The sequence below is a fragment of the Arabidopsis lyrata genome (genome assembly GCF_000004255.2).
Source record: "Arabidopsis lyrata subsp. lyrata unplaced genomic scaffold ARALYscaffold_1, whole genome shotgun sequence".
Lineage (NCBI taxonomy): Eukaryota > Viridiplantae > Streptophyta > Magnoliopsida > Brassicales > Brassicaceae > Arabidopsis > Arabidopsis lyrata.
In genome coordinates this window covers 23,650,693-23,666,405 of record NW_003302555.1, presented here as the reverse complement: position 1 = coordinate 23,666,405, position 15,713 = coordinate 23,650,693, and the positions used below count along the sequence as shown (strand labels likewise).

General features: G+C 30.7%; 2 protein-coding genes across 2 annotated transcripts; both read right to left on the bottom strand.

Annotated features, from left to right (window-relative positions):
- Positions 1-6,818: 6,818 nt before the first annotated feature.
- On the bottom strand, positions 6,819-7,319 carry LOC9327419. Its single transcript, XM_002891311.2, has one exon. The coding sequence runs from the start codon at positions 7,205-7,207 to the stop codon at positions 7,055-7,057; it is 153 nt and encodes a 50-aa protein (XP_002891357.1). The 5' UTR covers positions 7,208-7,319; the 3' UTR covers positions 6,819-7,054.
- Positions 7,320-9,687: 2,368 nt separating this feature from the next.
- LOC9327418 lies at positions 9,688-10,194 on the bottom strand. Its single transcript, XM_002891310.2, has one exon. It carries the CDS (start codon positions 10,083-10,085, stop codon positions 9,933-9,935), a length of 153 nt encoding a protein of 50 aa, XP_002891356.1. The 5' UTR covers positions 10,086-10,194; the 3' UTR covers positions 9,688-9,932.
- Between the last annotated feature and the right edge of the window lie 5,519 nt (positions 10,195-15,713).

Genomic DNA, 15,713 nt, shown 5'->3' with positions numbered 1-15,713 from the left:
GAAATGTCCCAGTTCAACAGAAAAAATAATCTAAACGAAAAATTTGATCTAAAATATTTTTTTTTTCAATTTTTCTCCACAAAATGGTTAACCAAACTTTGAGAATCAACGTTTCTAACCAATTTTTTTTCGATGGATAAAATAGCCAAGTCACTCAAGTTTTGAAAAACTTCTTTCAACAAGATGCGACCGAAACTGGAATCGTCAATACCTTAATTAATTTAAGTAATTGTTTGTTTTTAAAATTAATTAATTAAGCTCATGTGACCAAATCAATGGATTGTTGAAGCTCAATATTTATTTTCTATAATTACACATTATTTTCAGCATAAGTCCCATATAAGCATATTTATATAACTCTATTAAGAGTAAATATATGCCCCTAGATGTTTCTAAAAATTTGATGTCCTAAGCAAATGTTTAAATTTTCTCCATTGCGGCACGGCCCTGATCGCATCTTATATAATATGACAAGGTTTCCTCCAAACGTGCTCTAATTTTTTGATATTTGGCACTTCAAATACTTGACATATGTCATATTTTTCATCTCTTAATTATTTACATTAATATACCATGACTAATTTCTCTTTTATTTAAATCAATAATATCTCTCTATTACTTTACTTTTCAATATTTTAAGTTTTGATTCTTTTCCATCATACTTTTTAATACCATAGAGAATAAAATTCATATAAGACACCAATATTTATTTCTAATCTTAATTATTAACAAAGTGTTTATTTATTCATATTCATTTACCATAATAAAACCAATAATCTTATTTGACACCAATATTGTGGAAAATGAATTTCTTATAATAATTTATAGTAAAATTATTTTATGTATTTTCAGATTTGTAACCCCTATACTAATAATTATTAATTTTGAGTTGTTGAACATTTATTTTGATTTTATTTTTAAATTTGTATCCCCCATACTAATAATTATTAATTTTGAGTTGTTGAACATTTATTTTGATTTTATTTTTAAATATAATTTTAAAATTTTATATAAAGTGTAAATTAGATAGTTTAACAAAACATTTCAAGAAATTTGACTTAAACTGTTTATATAGCCTACAAATTTTTAATACATGAAAGTTAATTTGGTTTTTTTTTTTATTAATTAATGTGTGGTTGACAAAAAAAAATATAAATTAAATCGTTTAAAATGTTCACTTTCTTCTTATTGAGTTACTTGACAATTCATTTTTAAATATTTTCCCTTCTTGCAATAGTGATTTTATTTTTAAATATAATTTTAAAATTTTATATAAAGTGTAAATTAGATAGTTTAACAAAATATTTTAAGAAATTTGACTTAAACTGTTTATATATCCTACAAAATTTTAATACATAAAAGTTAAATTGGTCTTTTTTTTGTTTATTAATTAATGTGCGGTTGACAAAAAAAAATATAAATTAAATAGTTTAAAATGTTCACTTTCTTCTTATTGAGTTACTTGACAATTCATTTTCAAATATTTTCCCTTCTTGCAATAGTTAACAAATTTAATGAAAAATAAATAAACAATTATGGCGTTTGATTATGGCTCCGAAGTTACTATTTGCAAGGGTATTTAAAGGACGATATTTCCAGAAATCCAATCCATTGGATAATATAAAATCGTACTCTCCTTCTTATGGTTGGAGAAGTATAATGTCAGCTAGATCTCTGGTTCTTAAAGGACTTATTAAAAGAGTTGATTTTGGGGCGTCCATCTCAGTAAGGAAGGACTCATGGATACCAGCTCAATTCCCGAGACTAGCAAAAAGTAATGGTTCAATTACTGACCCATCTTTAAAAGTTAATCAACTTATCGACAGCTGGTCAAACTTTTGGAATATGAATCTCTTGGCGGAGCTTTTTGATCCAGAGGAGGTCGCGCTGATTAGTGCTTTGCCTTTGGGTGTCTCAACTAAGGAGGATACCCTTGGTTGGCATTTCACAAAATCAGGAAATTATACGGTTAAATCGGGTTACCATACCGCACGGATAGAGACTTCTGATGCCAACCATAAATTTTTTGACCCGGATATCAAATCTTTGAAAGCTTATGCATGGAAGGTGAAGTGTCCACCAACGCTACGACATTTTTTGTGGCAAATATTATCAGGTTGCGTATCTGTTACAGAGAATCTGAGAAAGAGAGGTATAAATTGTGACACTGGATGTGTTAGATGTGGCGCTGTGGAGGAACCAATTAATCACACACTTTTTGAATGTCATCCTGCAAGACAAATTTGGGCTCTTTCTTCAATCCCTTCGGTTACAGGGATTTTTTCTTCGGCTTCTGTTTACGCGAACTTGGATCATCTTTTCTGGAGAATTCCATCAGAGATTGATTCATCTTTATTTCCATGGATAATTTGGTATATTTGGAAAGCGAGAAACGAGAAGATTTTTGATAATGTGGATAAAGACCCATTAGAGGTTCTACATTTAGCGGAGAAAGAGGCACAAGCTTGGCAGGTTGCTTAATCTTAGCTACATATTGACAACCAAGGTTCTTTAGATACTATAACTCGAAATCGCGTGAGAGAGAGTTAAATGACCAACGATAATAGACATTAAAATTAGCATTAACTTAGGCATTGAAGTTTCATATTTTCAATTTGTAATGGTAAACTAAAACTTCCTTATTATGAAATTTTGCATTAAAATTAGCATTAACCCTTACTACGAGTTAAAAATCTTATCGATACGCGAACAAACTCCTGGAATTTAGATATGCTAAAAGTTATTGTCACTTCGGAGGACGTTCAGTTAATTAACGCTATACCCGTGGAAAGATTATCAAATCTAGATACTTTGGGATGGTATTTTACTAAATCAGATCAATATACGGTTAAATGGGGATATCATACGGCCCGTCTAAACTTTGGGACGGGGTCTAAGGTGCAAGAATTCGGACCAGACATTAAACAACTTCAAGGGTTTATTTGGAAAATAAAATGTCCGCCAAAAGTTCGACATTTTATGTGGTAAGCTTTATCTGGGTGTGTTTCGATTACCTCGAATCTGTGCAGAAGAGGTATTAATTGCGATACGAGATGCGATCGATGTGGGGCTTCCGAAGAGACAATTAACCATGCCCTTTTTGAATGTCCACATGTGCGTCAGACTTGGACTTTATCACAGATCCCAACAACACCTGATATTTTCCTATCATGTTCACTATATATAAATATGGACTATTTATTTTGGAGAACACCCTCAGAGGTCTACACAGCGATGTTTTCATGGATTATTTGGTATTTTTGGAAAGCCAGGAATGATAAGGTGTTTAATAATATGGACCCAAAGCCCAACTGATATATTAAGGTTGGCAGAAAATGAAGAGCAAGCCTGGCAGCTGGCTCAGGTGGAGATTTCGGACGATAACCTAGAAACGGTGATAACTAATTATATAATAACCAATCTCATTCTAGAGTTGAACATATCGGGCAACACGGATCAGGTTATCGATGTTTCTTAGATGGTTCTTGGAAAGAAAGCGATTGTTTTTCAGGACTAGGCTGGTTTTGTTCTTATCCAAACGAAGAAACACACGACATGGGAGCTGCAAATACTCGAAGAAGCTTGACCTCACTCCACACAAAGGTTGAAGCACTAATTTGGGCGATAAGATGTATGATCGGCCAAGACAAGAGAGAAGTAGCTTTCCTTACAGACTGCTCTGACCTGGTGAAGATGGTGTCTTCTCCGCAAGAGTGGCCAGCGTTCACGACTTATTTGGAGGCGATTCAAAGCGACAAAGAAGAGTTTGATTTTTTCTCTTTATCGTTAATTTCCCGAAATTTGATTGTGAAGACGGATAAATTGGCACGAACTGTTCGTATCTTACCTCATCTTTCGACTTATGTTAACAATTTTCCTCAACATTGGCTCATTTGAGCCAATCCAATAAAGCTGTTGACAAATAAAAAAAAAAAACTAAAACTTTCATTATTGTACTAATATATATAGACTCTTACTTACATCTTAGACTCATATTAGCTCTTATATTTTGTTCTTTAGTTTTTGTGATTGATTCAAATTGTTTAATGTTTGATGTTTAATATTTTTCTAAAATGATTGCATCAATTTTTAGTTACATGCGTTTTTTTACTCCAAATAAAATTGAAACAATTCTTAACATCTCCTCAAGAAAGAGATTTTTGTCTCACATCACAAGGTGAATAACTTTAAATGATTGAATGCATATGAAGAAAGGAGTTGACTATGAGAAGTAAAGTTGGTTGCAAGACCAAGCAAAGATCGGGCTAACGAAAAAAAAACTGGTAGGACAAAAGGTTCAAATTTTTTTTTTTCATAGATGAATTACAAAATAGAAAGTTTGAGGCAAATGTTATGGATAATCTCGAAGAATGGTGGAGAAATGATGATATGTATGTTAATCATCTCTTACCAATTGGTATTACAACTAAACCGCCAATTTTTAACATACCTCATTCTCTTACTACTATGATACAAGATACCATATAGTCATGTTACCCCGTGTATTATGTTATGGGTTAGACATTGTCGATCTAAATGATGTCAAAAAAGAAACATTCTCCTTACTATTTCAAAGCTTCTATATTTAAAAAAAATTATCACTTCAAAACCTGAAAAATAAACTATTGAAGAAAAAATTCAAAAACCATTTAGGAGATTTTTTCATATATGTCATGAGAAAAACTATTTATATAGTACTCACTTCACAAAAATATTGAAAGAATGACCTATCAATTTTCAACATTGCTACATTGGTAGGAAAAGATTATCATTATGAAACCTAGAAAGGAGATTGTCAAAGATATTATTTGTTATATATATACCATGAGAAACAATATTCAACAAGTTGTACTTATCTCACAAAAAATTCATTGTCAAAATTTAGAATTAGTGTTCTATCAACACTTAGGTAAGAGAAGTTTCTTATATAACATACATAATTTAAATAAAATAAAAAATTGAGTTATGTGTTTTGATAGACTAGAAAATATTTAGAAATGCATTGAGAAGATTTTATTTTTTTGGTAAAATTTAGAATGGCATCTAGAATAGTTTATAAATCAAAATCCAAAATAGGCTTTTTAAATTTATCGAAAATAAAACAACGGAAGTTTTTTTGTTTTTCTTATGATTAACAATGATTAGATAGAAAGTTTGCTGAAAAAAAAGATAGAAAGTTTTCTATAAAATACGTAATTTAAATGTATATTCATCTCTTGACCAAAAAAAAATATATACACCAAACCAACTAAATTATACAAAACCATAAATTATAAAATATTTAGCAAAAAAATGAACTAAAAAACCCACGCATCGCGTGGGCAACCTTCTAGTATAATATATATTATATAATTAAAACGATGCGTAAAAAGCGCATGTAATATGACACACTAAATATTTATCTTCTAAAAAAGATATGCATAGTACATAACTGTGGTATACTTTTTTTGCGGTTTATAGTTTAAAGTTTAGAGTTTAGGCTATTCTGATTTTCATATGACTAATATCATTTATCTCAACTTTTCAGTATATTTTGTAAGTGCGGATGAGGTACGATAAATTGTAGAAAGTAAACGAAACAAGAAATTTGTTAACGAGGTTCGGTTTTTCCTACTCCCCGGGACCACGTCCAGATTTCGATTCCACTAGAACAAGAAAGCAAATTACAACCAATTCGCAAACGCGTAAAACAAGCTCAACCCTCTTGATTTACCGCTCCCTTCTATAACGTGAAACCTTAAGGATAATCTCTACCCTTAACTAAACTCCCCTTGAGTCTAGATTTAATCAGGATAACCTAACCCTGAGCTAAACTCCCCTTGAGCCTAGACTTCAAAACAAAACCACTTGATCACACAAGCACAAACCCGCAAAACTAAGTTGCACACAATCTCACCGAAAACTCTCAAAGATTTCTTCTTTATGCCTCAGCTCTCTTGCTTCTCCAAGACGTCCTCAGCTCCTCCTTATATAGCCAAAACGATTTCCTAATCACCATAGGAGAAGATTTCCAATTTCCATGGGAAAAAGTACATTTCCTTTTATACTTTTCCTTTTTCTCATCAAACTCCACTTTCATCAAGTCTTCCAAATCTCTTTAAGCCCTTTTTCCTTTGTGATTCATCCTCTAAACACGCTCCAAACATATCTTCTCAAACCTTCTAGAAACCGACACACACACAAAAACAGTAGCATCTTGACTTACTTCTTGAATCATTCAGGAACTCCATCAGACAAAAACTTGTATTACTTCTTAACTCATTCAACAACTTCATCAGACTGTAGCTACATCTTCATATTTATCTAATGCAATTAATGTGAACGATTAGTCAATATGATGTGACTTGTTATACTGAAAACATATATGTATATAGTTTATTTGCCTCCCTGAACATGCATGTGAACCATCCGAAAAGCGTCTATGCGTGGAAGATGCGAGTCCGATTTATCACAACAAATAAACACCAGCCAATTAAATATATTAGTACGAGCTGTGCCGGTGTGGATAGCTCGAACGATAAATTGGTGAACTAGATAAGATAACACAAATAATGACAACCTTTATACAATAATAGTACTGCTACAAAAATGTGCGTCCCAAGCAAACCCATATGCTTTCTGGTTTTAAAATACTTGTGTGGCTTCCCTTTAGTCTTATTTCATATTGTGAATTTTTTCACATCTTGATGAGTAAACCAATTTGTTCAAACTTGAAATTTAAATTTTTTTTCGATTTAAAAATTAGATGATATTCCTATCAAAAAAGAAAAATTAGATGATACAAGTGAATAGTAACCCAAAATTAAGAGACAAAGATCGACACAAGTAAACATCTTTTTTTTTATTGGATAGCTGACACAAGTAAACATCTTTTTTTTTATTGGATAGCTGACACAAGTAAACATCTGTGGAAACGATATTTATTAATCTATTAGAGACTCACCAGTCACCACACTATATATTGAGTACATACATGGCCTAGCTAGATATCTAAATTACCTTACTCTCTTTTCTTTTTCCTCCTGAATTACAATTATGTACTAATAGGAGACAATCACGCAGCAGGAGCATAATCGTAGCCACTGTCATCGTCATCACCACCATTTTCTCCATATGCCACTCGAGAACTATCCACCACATCTTCAACATACACCGCGGAAGCACGGTCCAAACTCTTGATGGCCAAGTTTGCGACAAAAGACATCATTGATTTTTTTTGTTGGTTATGAAAGCAATGAAGAGGTGTAAAGAGAAAGCCACAAGAAGTGTGATGAGCTTTTAGTGTTGATGTGAGTTTGGTGAATATAATAAGCGAGACTAATGAGGCTTTTATAGGTGGAAGCTAAAGGTAGATGAAGTGGGGAACACACTCTGTGGTCAGGACTGCCTTGTGGAGTTTGCGAATTGCTGATGTTGCTGTGTGTTTGGCACAATAGATATTACATTTTCCCTCACACGTAGGATTTTAATATGACACATCAGACGTTAAGTGAACTCATTGGTCCATTTATATTCCTTTGTAGTAACACATGTAAAGCATTTTCCTTTTTCACTAATATTCTTCCCCAAGCACAACAAAAGAAAAAAGAAAAGAAAGAGTTTTGGAGCTTTAATATAAGATTCTATTGGCAACATTGGCCACTTCTAAGTAATGTGATTTTGGGAAATGATTTCTCTCGTTATTTATTAATTAACAATTAGTTGTACATGTACCTTGTGACCTAGCTTGTTCATAAATTATAAGTTTTGTGATGTGCCAAATTACACAATATCGGATATATGATCCCATGTTATCTGAATACATTATTTTAAATCTTGTATTAATTATTTTTTAGCAATGGAACTTAAACTAAAAAATTCGTCATCTTGGTCAACGTTTTCGACATGTGCAGCTTGACTATTCCGTTCTTGATCATTATTAGCCATGTTGTCCCTAACGCAAGAATCACTACACGGTCATATATGTGGAGAAACAACTCAATAAGAAAACATTTTCTATGGTTAATGAACCAAAACAAAATGCTAAACTACGCAAATTGGAAGCAAGAGGGTTTATTTGTGTTTGTTGAGCGAATGGGAGATTGCCACTGGGATCATGCATTAATTATATGTGCAAAAATAAAAAAAGTTAACAAAAGTGTGAACTCAATCTATTATCAGTTGTCAACCTCCTTCAGACCATGTACATAGGTGATATTTTTAGAGTATCACAAACTCATAAATTATTTTTATATGGACAAAACAATTAGAATGGGTCTGATCAGTATCAGCGCAGTGATACTTTTGATACCATTATTATCTGACGTGGCATCTCCTGACTGGTCGCGTTTGCCAAAATCAGGAGAAAAAAAAAACATTAAACAAACATTATAAATAATACTAAAAAAAAATTTAATGATACTTTATGAGTATCACCTATGACCATGCTCAAAACAATTTCAACAATTGTTAAGAATTGGACGAAATCATAATGTGGTCCAGTACTTGTAAATCAGCATCGCATTCAATAAAACGAATCTAAAGAAATCAAGACCTTTTAGCTGTTCTGGTACTTCTTTTAGTATCTTTGACTGTTTCGACTCTTTATACTTGCTCAAACAACTGCAGATCATTTGTAGAGAGAGATTTAGGGTTTTATAAATTTTAAAACTATATGATGTACATACATCTAATATATTCTATGAAACAAATCCATACAATATGTATCACTTGCACTACAGTACTAACAAAACACTAAATAGAAAATATTAGCTCTGGTTTTTGTGGACACAAATTTAGCCACGGATTTTTTTCAGGATTTGGCCATGAACTTAAAATATGAGATAAATAAAACCAATTTGTGACTAATTATCCATGAAAATAATCCATGGTTAGTTATAAGACTAGCTAGTAATAGATTTTCCGTGGATATATATAGACAAAAAGAATTAGCCACGAAGTAGCCGCATATATGTTTTATTTGTCCCTTGAGAATAAGCTAAAACGATTGTATCTTTTTGAGGCATTTATCGTCTGAAGGAGAATCACGCACCTTTAAGACGGATCAGATCATAGAAACATTTATAAAAGGTATCCCACATTTGGTTATGAAAATCGAAAAATATATTTTGACGTATTAAAAATGAGTTTATAGTCCAACCATTATGAACAATCGATATCACACTCGGTGCGGCCTCTAGCTAATACTGACACTATAAGTTCTCTCCCAGAATATGCTTGATAAAGAAATATTTGCTCAGTCATCCAAAAAGCCTAAATATTTATTTACCTGTATTGATTGAAGAATTGTAGTCTTGGTTGAGTAACAATGTAGAGGCTTATCATGTTTCGATGAAGTAAAATAAGCTAAGTACATGCCACATTATCTAAAAAACGCAGAGGACTACCATGTAGCATGGGAGTCCGATACATCAAAAAAATACACACACCTAACAGAAAACAAGTTTGGGTGTGACAGTATGAATACATCGGTAGATAAGATGAACTTAAATCATGATTACAGAAATTCATGAACCAAAGAAGATTAAAAAAAGAAAAAGTTAGAGAAATTATTGGTGAACTAAATACATGTGTGGTGAACCAAAGAAGTACACTTTCAACTTGTAAAAAGTTTCACATCTTGAATGATAAACCAGTTGGTTTAAACATTAGATCCGGATTTCTTTGATTGAAATATTTAATCTTGTGTGAGTGAAGAAACTGAATACTAAACCACAAAACACTAAATCTATGAAAAATATCGACACAACTAAGAAATTAGGAAACGAAAAATGTTATTTAGTAAAATCTACGTTACACTAATAACTTCAAAAATTAAGAGACAAAAAGTGATTGTGGTTAAGGAGACCATGTTTGCTCATCTACAAGAAGACTCAACACACTATCTAGTACAGAAATGGTCTAAGCTAATATCGAAATTATCTTATCTACAATCACGCAGCAGGAGCATAATCGTAGCCACTGTCATCGTCGTCACCACCATTCTCAACACATGTGGCTCGAGAGCAATCCACCACATCTTCAACATACACCGCAGAAGCACGGTCAAAACTCTTGCTGACCAAGTTAGCAAAGAAATACATCATTTTTTTGTTTGTTGGTTATGAAAAGGCCTGAAGAAAGATCCACGCAGCCACAAGAAGTGTGAAGAGCTTTTAATGTTTATTTGAGTTTGGTGAATATAATAAGAGAGACTGATGAGCCTTTTATAGCTGGAAGTTAAAGGTAGAGGAAGTGTTAAACGCACTCTGTGGTCATGACTGCCTTGTGGAGTTTGCGAATTGCTCGTGTTTCTGTGTGTTTGGCACAATAGATAGTACACTTTTTCTCCCACGTAGGATTTTCTTATGACACATCAGACGTTAAGTTAACTCATTGGTACATTTATATTCCTTTCGGGTAACACATGTAAAGCAGTTTCCTTTTTCAGTAGCATTCTTCCCCAACCTCACAACAACAACAAAAAAAAAAAGGAGAAAAAAGAGGTTTAATATAAGATTCTAATGGCAAAATTGGTCTTAAAGACTATGCCTTTTCCTTAACAAGACTTTTAATAACTAACATGTACCTTAATTAATTTTGACCTAGTCTGTTCACAAATTATGTTTTTTTTTTTTTTTGATAAAATGTAAATATCATTAAGAAAAGAAAGTTAACTAGCTAAGGTTCACAAGAAGTAAGAACTAGATTTTGCTATCTTGCCAAAAAAAAAAAAAAAAAAACAATTAAACAAAAGAATTATGATATTCTTAGTGTATCCACAGTTGCATTGGTGTTGCGAATTTGCGATTGCGTCGTTTTGCACTAATCGAGTTTCGGACTTGCCTATCGATCTCCCTAAACACTATCATGCTGGAGTGACTTGTATGCTGTGTCACAAATTATAAGTTCTGTCGTGTAAAAGTTGTTGATAAACTCCATTTTTACTAACTTTAACACCAAAAAGATAGACCGACTAAACAACCGTACGTTGATCTATAATTCTATATCATTATTATACATCAATTATATCAAATGTCAGTATACGTAGACGACCTGAACGTCATTTTTAAATATATAAAATTAAGAATATTTTGAATTATGACAGTAAAATTCAAAGCTTTTTTGTTTTCTTATTGTTGTATATATATATATATTTTATTGCAAATGATTATTATTTATCAGTTACATGATGTAAGTGCTTTGATAAAATATTTATGTTATAAGATGTATGTCTTAGCTTAAGATGTATGTTATATATTAAATGTTATTGAAAATTAAGTAGTTATAGAATCTATTTTAATATTTTTGTGGGACTTTTAGTTATAATCATACTTTAATAGTAAAAGAACTCTGACGTATTTATTTCAAGATTTGATAATTTTTTTTAACTTTATTAATACTTTTCACATTGAACTATCGATAATACAACTATCAGAAGCATCAGACTCCTACCTTTGGTGGATTGATGACCAGTTAAAAGACAACCATTCCACTGGGAAAATATGCTTGGCTCTAAGGGAGAAATTGCCAACTGTACCATGGCATAACATCGTTTGGTTTTCAGGAGGAATACCCAAACACAAATTTCTCACTTGGCTATTTGTGTTGAATAGGTGCCCAACGCGTGACAGGTTGAGAAAATGGGGCTTGCAAGTTGATCCCAAGTGTTTGTTATGTGCTTCTGCAGATGAGAGTCGTGACCATCTTCTCTTTAACTGCTCTTTTAGTTGGATAATATGGAACATCATCTCTCGCCGATGTTCATTCACTCCTCATCGATCATGGTCGACTTCACCGCAACTGTCTCCTTCTTCGTCAGATTGATATATTAGTGCGGAACAGAGCTTCAAGTTTGCGTCGGTGATTTCATCAACTCTACTACAACTTTGGTTCGCTGGATCTGAGGTGACAAACATGTGAAAAAGAAAAAAAAGAAAGACCTAATTGCAGATGCAATTTGGGTGACGGCATCTCACGAAAAGCTTCACTACCAATCATTGATGGCAATATCGGTGGTGGTTTGGACTGGTTCTATTTTCCCAACCGAATTTCTGGTTCTATTACAACTATTGGTTCAAGTATCTGGTTCCTTCTAAACTATGGGTTACGTTTAATATTTTCTTCGTTTGGGCTTCCAAATTTGGGCCATTGGCTCTGTAAAACTTTCTTTCTCATGCTTTAAGTTGAATATCTTTTAACAAAAAAAAAAAAAAAAACTTTATTTATACTTATGAGAGACATAATTCAGTTATAACAAATTTTGTGCTCCTGTTCTCATCAGTCTAAAACATCGACACCAATGATAATCATATATATGAAAGGAGGCTATCTCTCTCCATCCTTCCGCCACGTCAGCATTTTTGGCTCTTCTGGAGATGACACATCAGCTTTTTATTCGTCCAATCAAAACATTTCATTAATACACATCAGCTTCTAATTATAAGTGTCAAATGGAAAAACAAAATAGCCCATGAGAGATGGACCATATGTGTTTTAGAATCTATTAGAGTGTAATATTTATGAGTTGAGCCCATTAAAAATTGTAACTACATAAGAAAGATTTAGTTTTATTACCTACATAATAACAAATAAAAAATAAACATAAATTAGCAAGAACAATCAATAATTTTTTCTTCACAATTTTCAAAATAAATCCACGCGTAGCGTGGATATTCATCTAGTCTTATATAATATGACAAGGTTTCCTCCAAACGTGCTCTAATTTTTTGACATTTGGCACTTCAAATACTTGACATATGTCATATTTTTCATCTCTTAATTATTTACATTAATATACCATGACTAATTTCTCTTTTATTTAAATCAATAAATATCTCTCTATTACTTTACTTTTCAATATTTTAAGTTTTGATTCTTTTCCATCATACTTTTTAATACCATAGAGAATAAAATTCATATAAGACACCAATATTTATTTCTAATCTTAATTATTAACAAAGTGTTTATTTATTCATATTCATTTACCACAATAAAACCAATCATCTTATTTGACACCAATATTGTGGAAAATGAATTTCTTATAATCTATATATAATAGCAATCTAATAAATACCATTTGCACATCTGAACGATTGTGTCTTTTTATCGCAATCTTTCATTTAAATCGGTTATTTTTTACGGTTATTTTGGTTGCGTCTTTTTATCGCAATTTTCGTTTTAATCGGTTATTTTTTTACGGTTATGTCGTTTCCAATAAATACCATTTGCACATCTGAACGGTTGCGTCTTTTTATTGCAACCTTTCGTTTAAATATATAATAGCAATCTCAATAAATACCTTTTGCAAATTTGAACGGTTGTGTATTTTCGTCGCAACCTTTCGTTAAGTTTTTTTTTAAAAACTATAAAATATTATTGCTTTTTAAAAAAGTTGCATCTATAAAAAATCTGAACATATATGTCTTTTTGTCGCAATTTTCGTTATTTTTTTTAAATAGCTATAAAATATAATTTGTGGTTGTGTACTTGTGTTTTCTTAAAGTTGCATCTGTTTAGTTTTTAAATATAAAATATTTGAACTATTGTGTCTTATCGTCGCAACCTTTTCGTTAAGTTTTTTTAATAATTATAAAATATAATTTATGGTTGTGTTTTCTTAAAGTTGTATCTATTTAATTTTTAACTATAAATTATAAATTTTATGGTTTTGTTATTTAGAAAATTGCATTTGTTCCGTGGTTGAAACGGTTCGTCAAATAAACTTTTTCATTTTACAATTGTGAAAAGTTGCATCTGTTCAATTTTTAACTATAAAGTATAAATTTTATGGTTTTGATTTGTTCAAAAGTTACAACAGTTCATTTTTAATAACTATAAAATATAATTTATGGTTATGTTTTTTTTTTAAAGTTGCATCTTTTCAATTTTTAACTATATAATATAATTTTATGGTTTGTGTTTAGAAAGTTGCATATGTTCAAAGATTGCAACGGTTAATCAAATAAACCTTTTCATTTTACGGTTGTTGGCATTTTTTTCGCTACCTAGCATTCATATATATGTATACTTTGTTATCTATATTATTATTTATTTTTTCCTAAATAACTATTATTTTGGTTATTTGTTAATTTTTTCTGAGGATTATCTTTCTTTAACAACACAATTTAAAGTATTGCGTATTTTTAACATAATGTTTTGTTGAATGTATTTATATAATTGTGTTGAGAAGTGTTTAAAAACTTGAAAAAGTACGTCTACTCATTATAATGATTAATTAATATATTTGTTTATGATCACATCTTTTCACCATAATGTTTTTTAATAATAATATAAATCTTAATAATTGTTTCTGAATGTTACGTCTCTTTAATATTTATCATAATTTTTCGCAAAATATATCTTGATTTATTATTAAAAAGACTTTTCTGAAAGTTATCTAAATACATTATAATTTTTCATTTAATATTTTTTTCTTTAAAGATTTTTGAATCATTTCCCCCGCGACATCGCGGGGGTCTGAGTCCTAGTAATTTATAGTAAAATTATTTTATGTATTTTCAGATTTGTAACCCCCATACTAATAATTATTAATTTTGAGTTGTTGAACATTTATTTTGATTTTATTTTTAAATTTGTATCCCCCATACTAATAATTATTAATTTTGAGTTGTTGAACATTTATTTTGATTTTATTTTTAAATATAATTTTAAAATTTTATATAAAGTGTAAATTAGATAGTTTAACAAAACATTTCAAGAAATTTGGCTTAAACTGTTTATATAGCCTACAAATTTTTAATACATGAAAGTTAATTTGGTTTTTTTTTTTTATTAATTAATGTGTGGTTGACAAAAAAAATATATAAATTAAATCGTTTAAAATGTTCACTTTCTTCTTATTGAGTTACTTGACAATTCATTTTTAAATATTTTCCCTTCTTGCAATAGTGATTTTATTTTTAAATATAATTTAAAAATTTTATATAAAGTGTATTAGATAGTTTAACAAAATATTTTAAGAAATTTGACTTAAACTGTTTATATAGCCTACAAAATTTTAATACATGAAATTTAATTTGTTCTATTTTAATTATAATTAGAAAATAGTTATAGAAAGTTAAATTGAATAGTTTAAAATGTTCAAGAAATTAGACTTAAACTGTTTATATAGCCTACAAATTTTTAATACATAAAAGTTAAATTGGTCTTTTTTTGTTTATTAATTAATGTACGGTTGACAAAAAAAAATATAAATTAAATAGTTTAAAATGTTCACTTTCTTCTTATTGAGTTACTTGACAATTCATTTTCAAATATTTTCCCTTCTTGCAATAGTTAACAAATTTAATGAAAAATAAATAAACAATTATGGCGTTTGATTATGGCTCCTGAGTTACTATTTGCAAGGGTATTTAAAGGACGATATTTCCAGAAATCCAATCCATTGGATAATATAAAATCGTACTCTCCTTCTTATGGTTGGAGAAGTATAATGTCAGCTAGATCTCTGGTTCTTAAAGGACTTATTAAAAGAGTTGGTTTTAGGGCGTCCATCTCAGTATGGGAGGACTCATGGATACCAGCTCAATTCCCGAGACCAGCAAAAAATAATGGTTCAACTACTGACTCATCTTTAAAAGTTAATCAACTTATCGACAGCTGGTCAAACTTTTGGAATATGAATCTCTTGGCGGAGCTTTTTGATCCAGAGGAGGTCGCGCTGATTAGTGCTTTGCCTTTGGGTGTCTCAACTAAGGAGGATACCCTTGGTT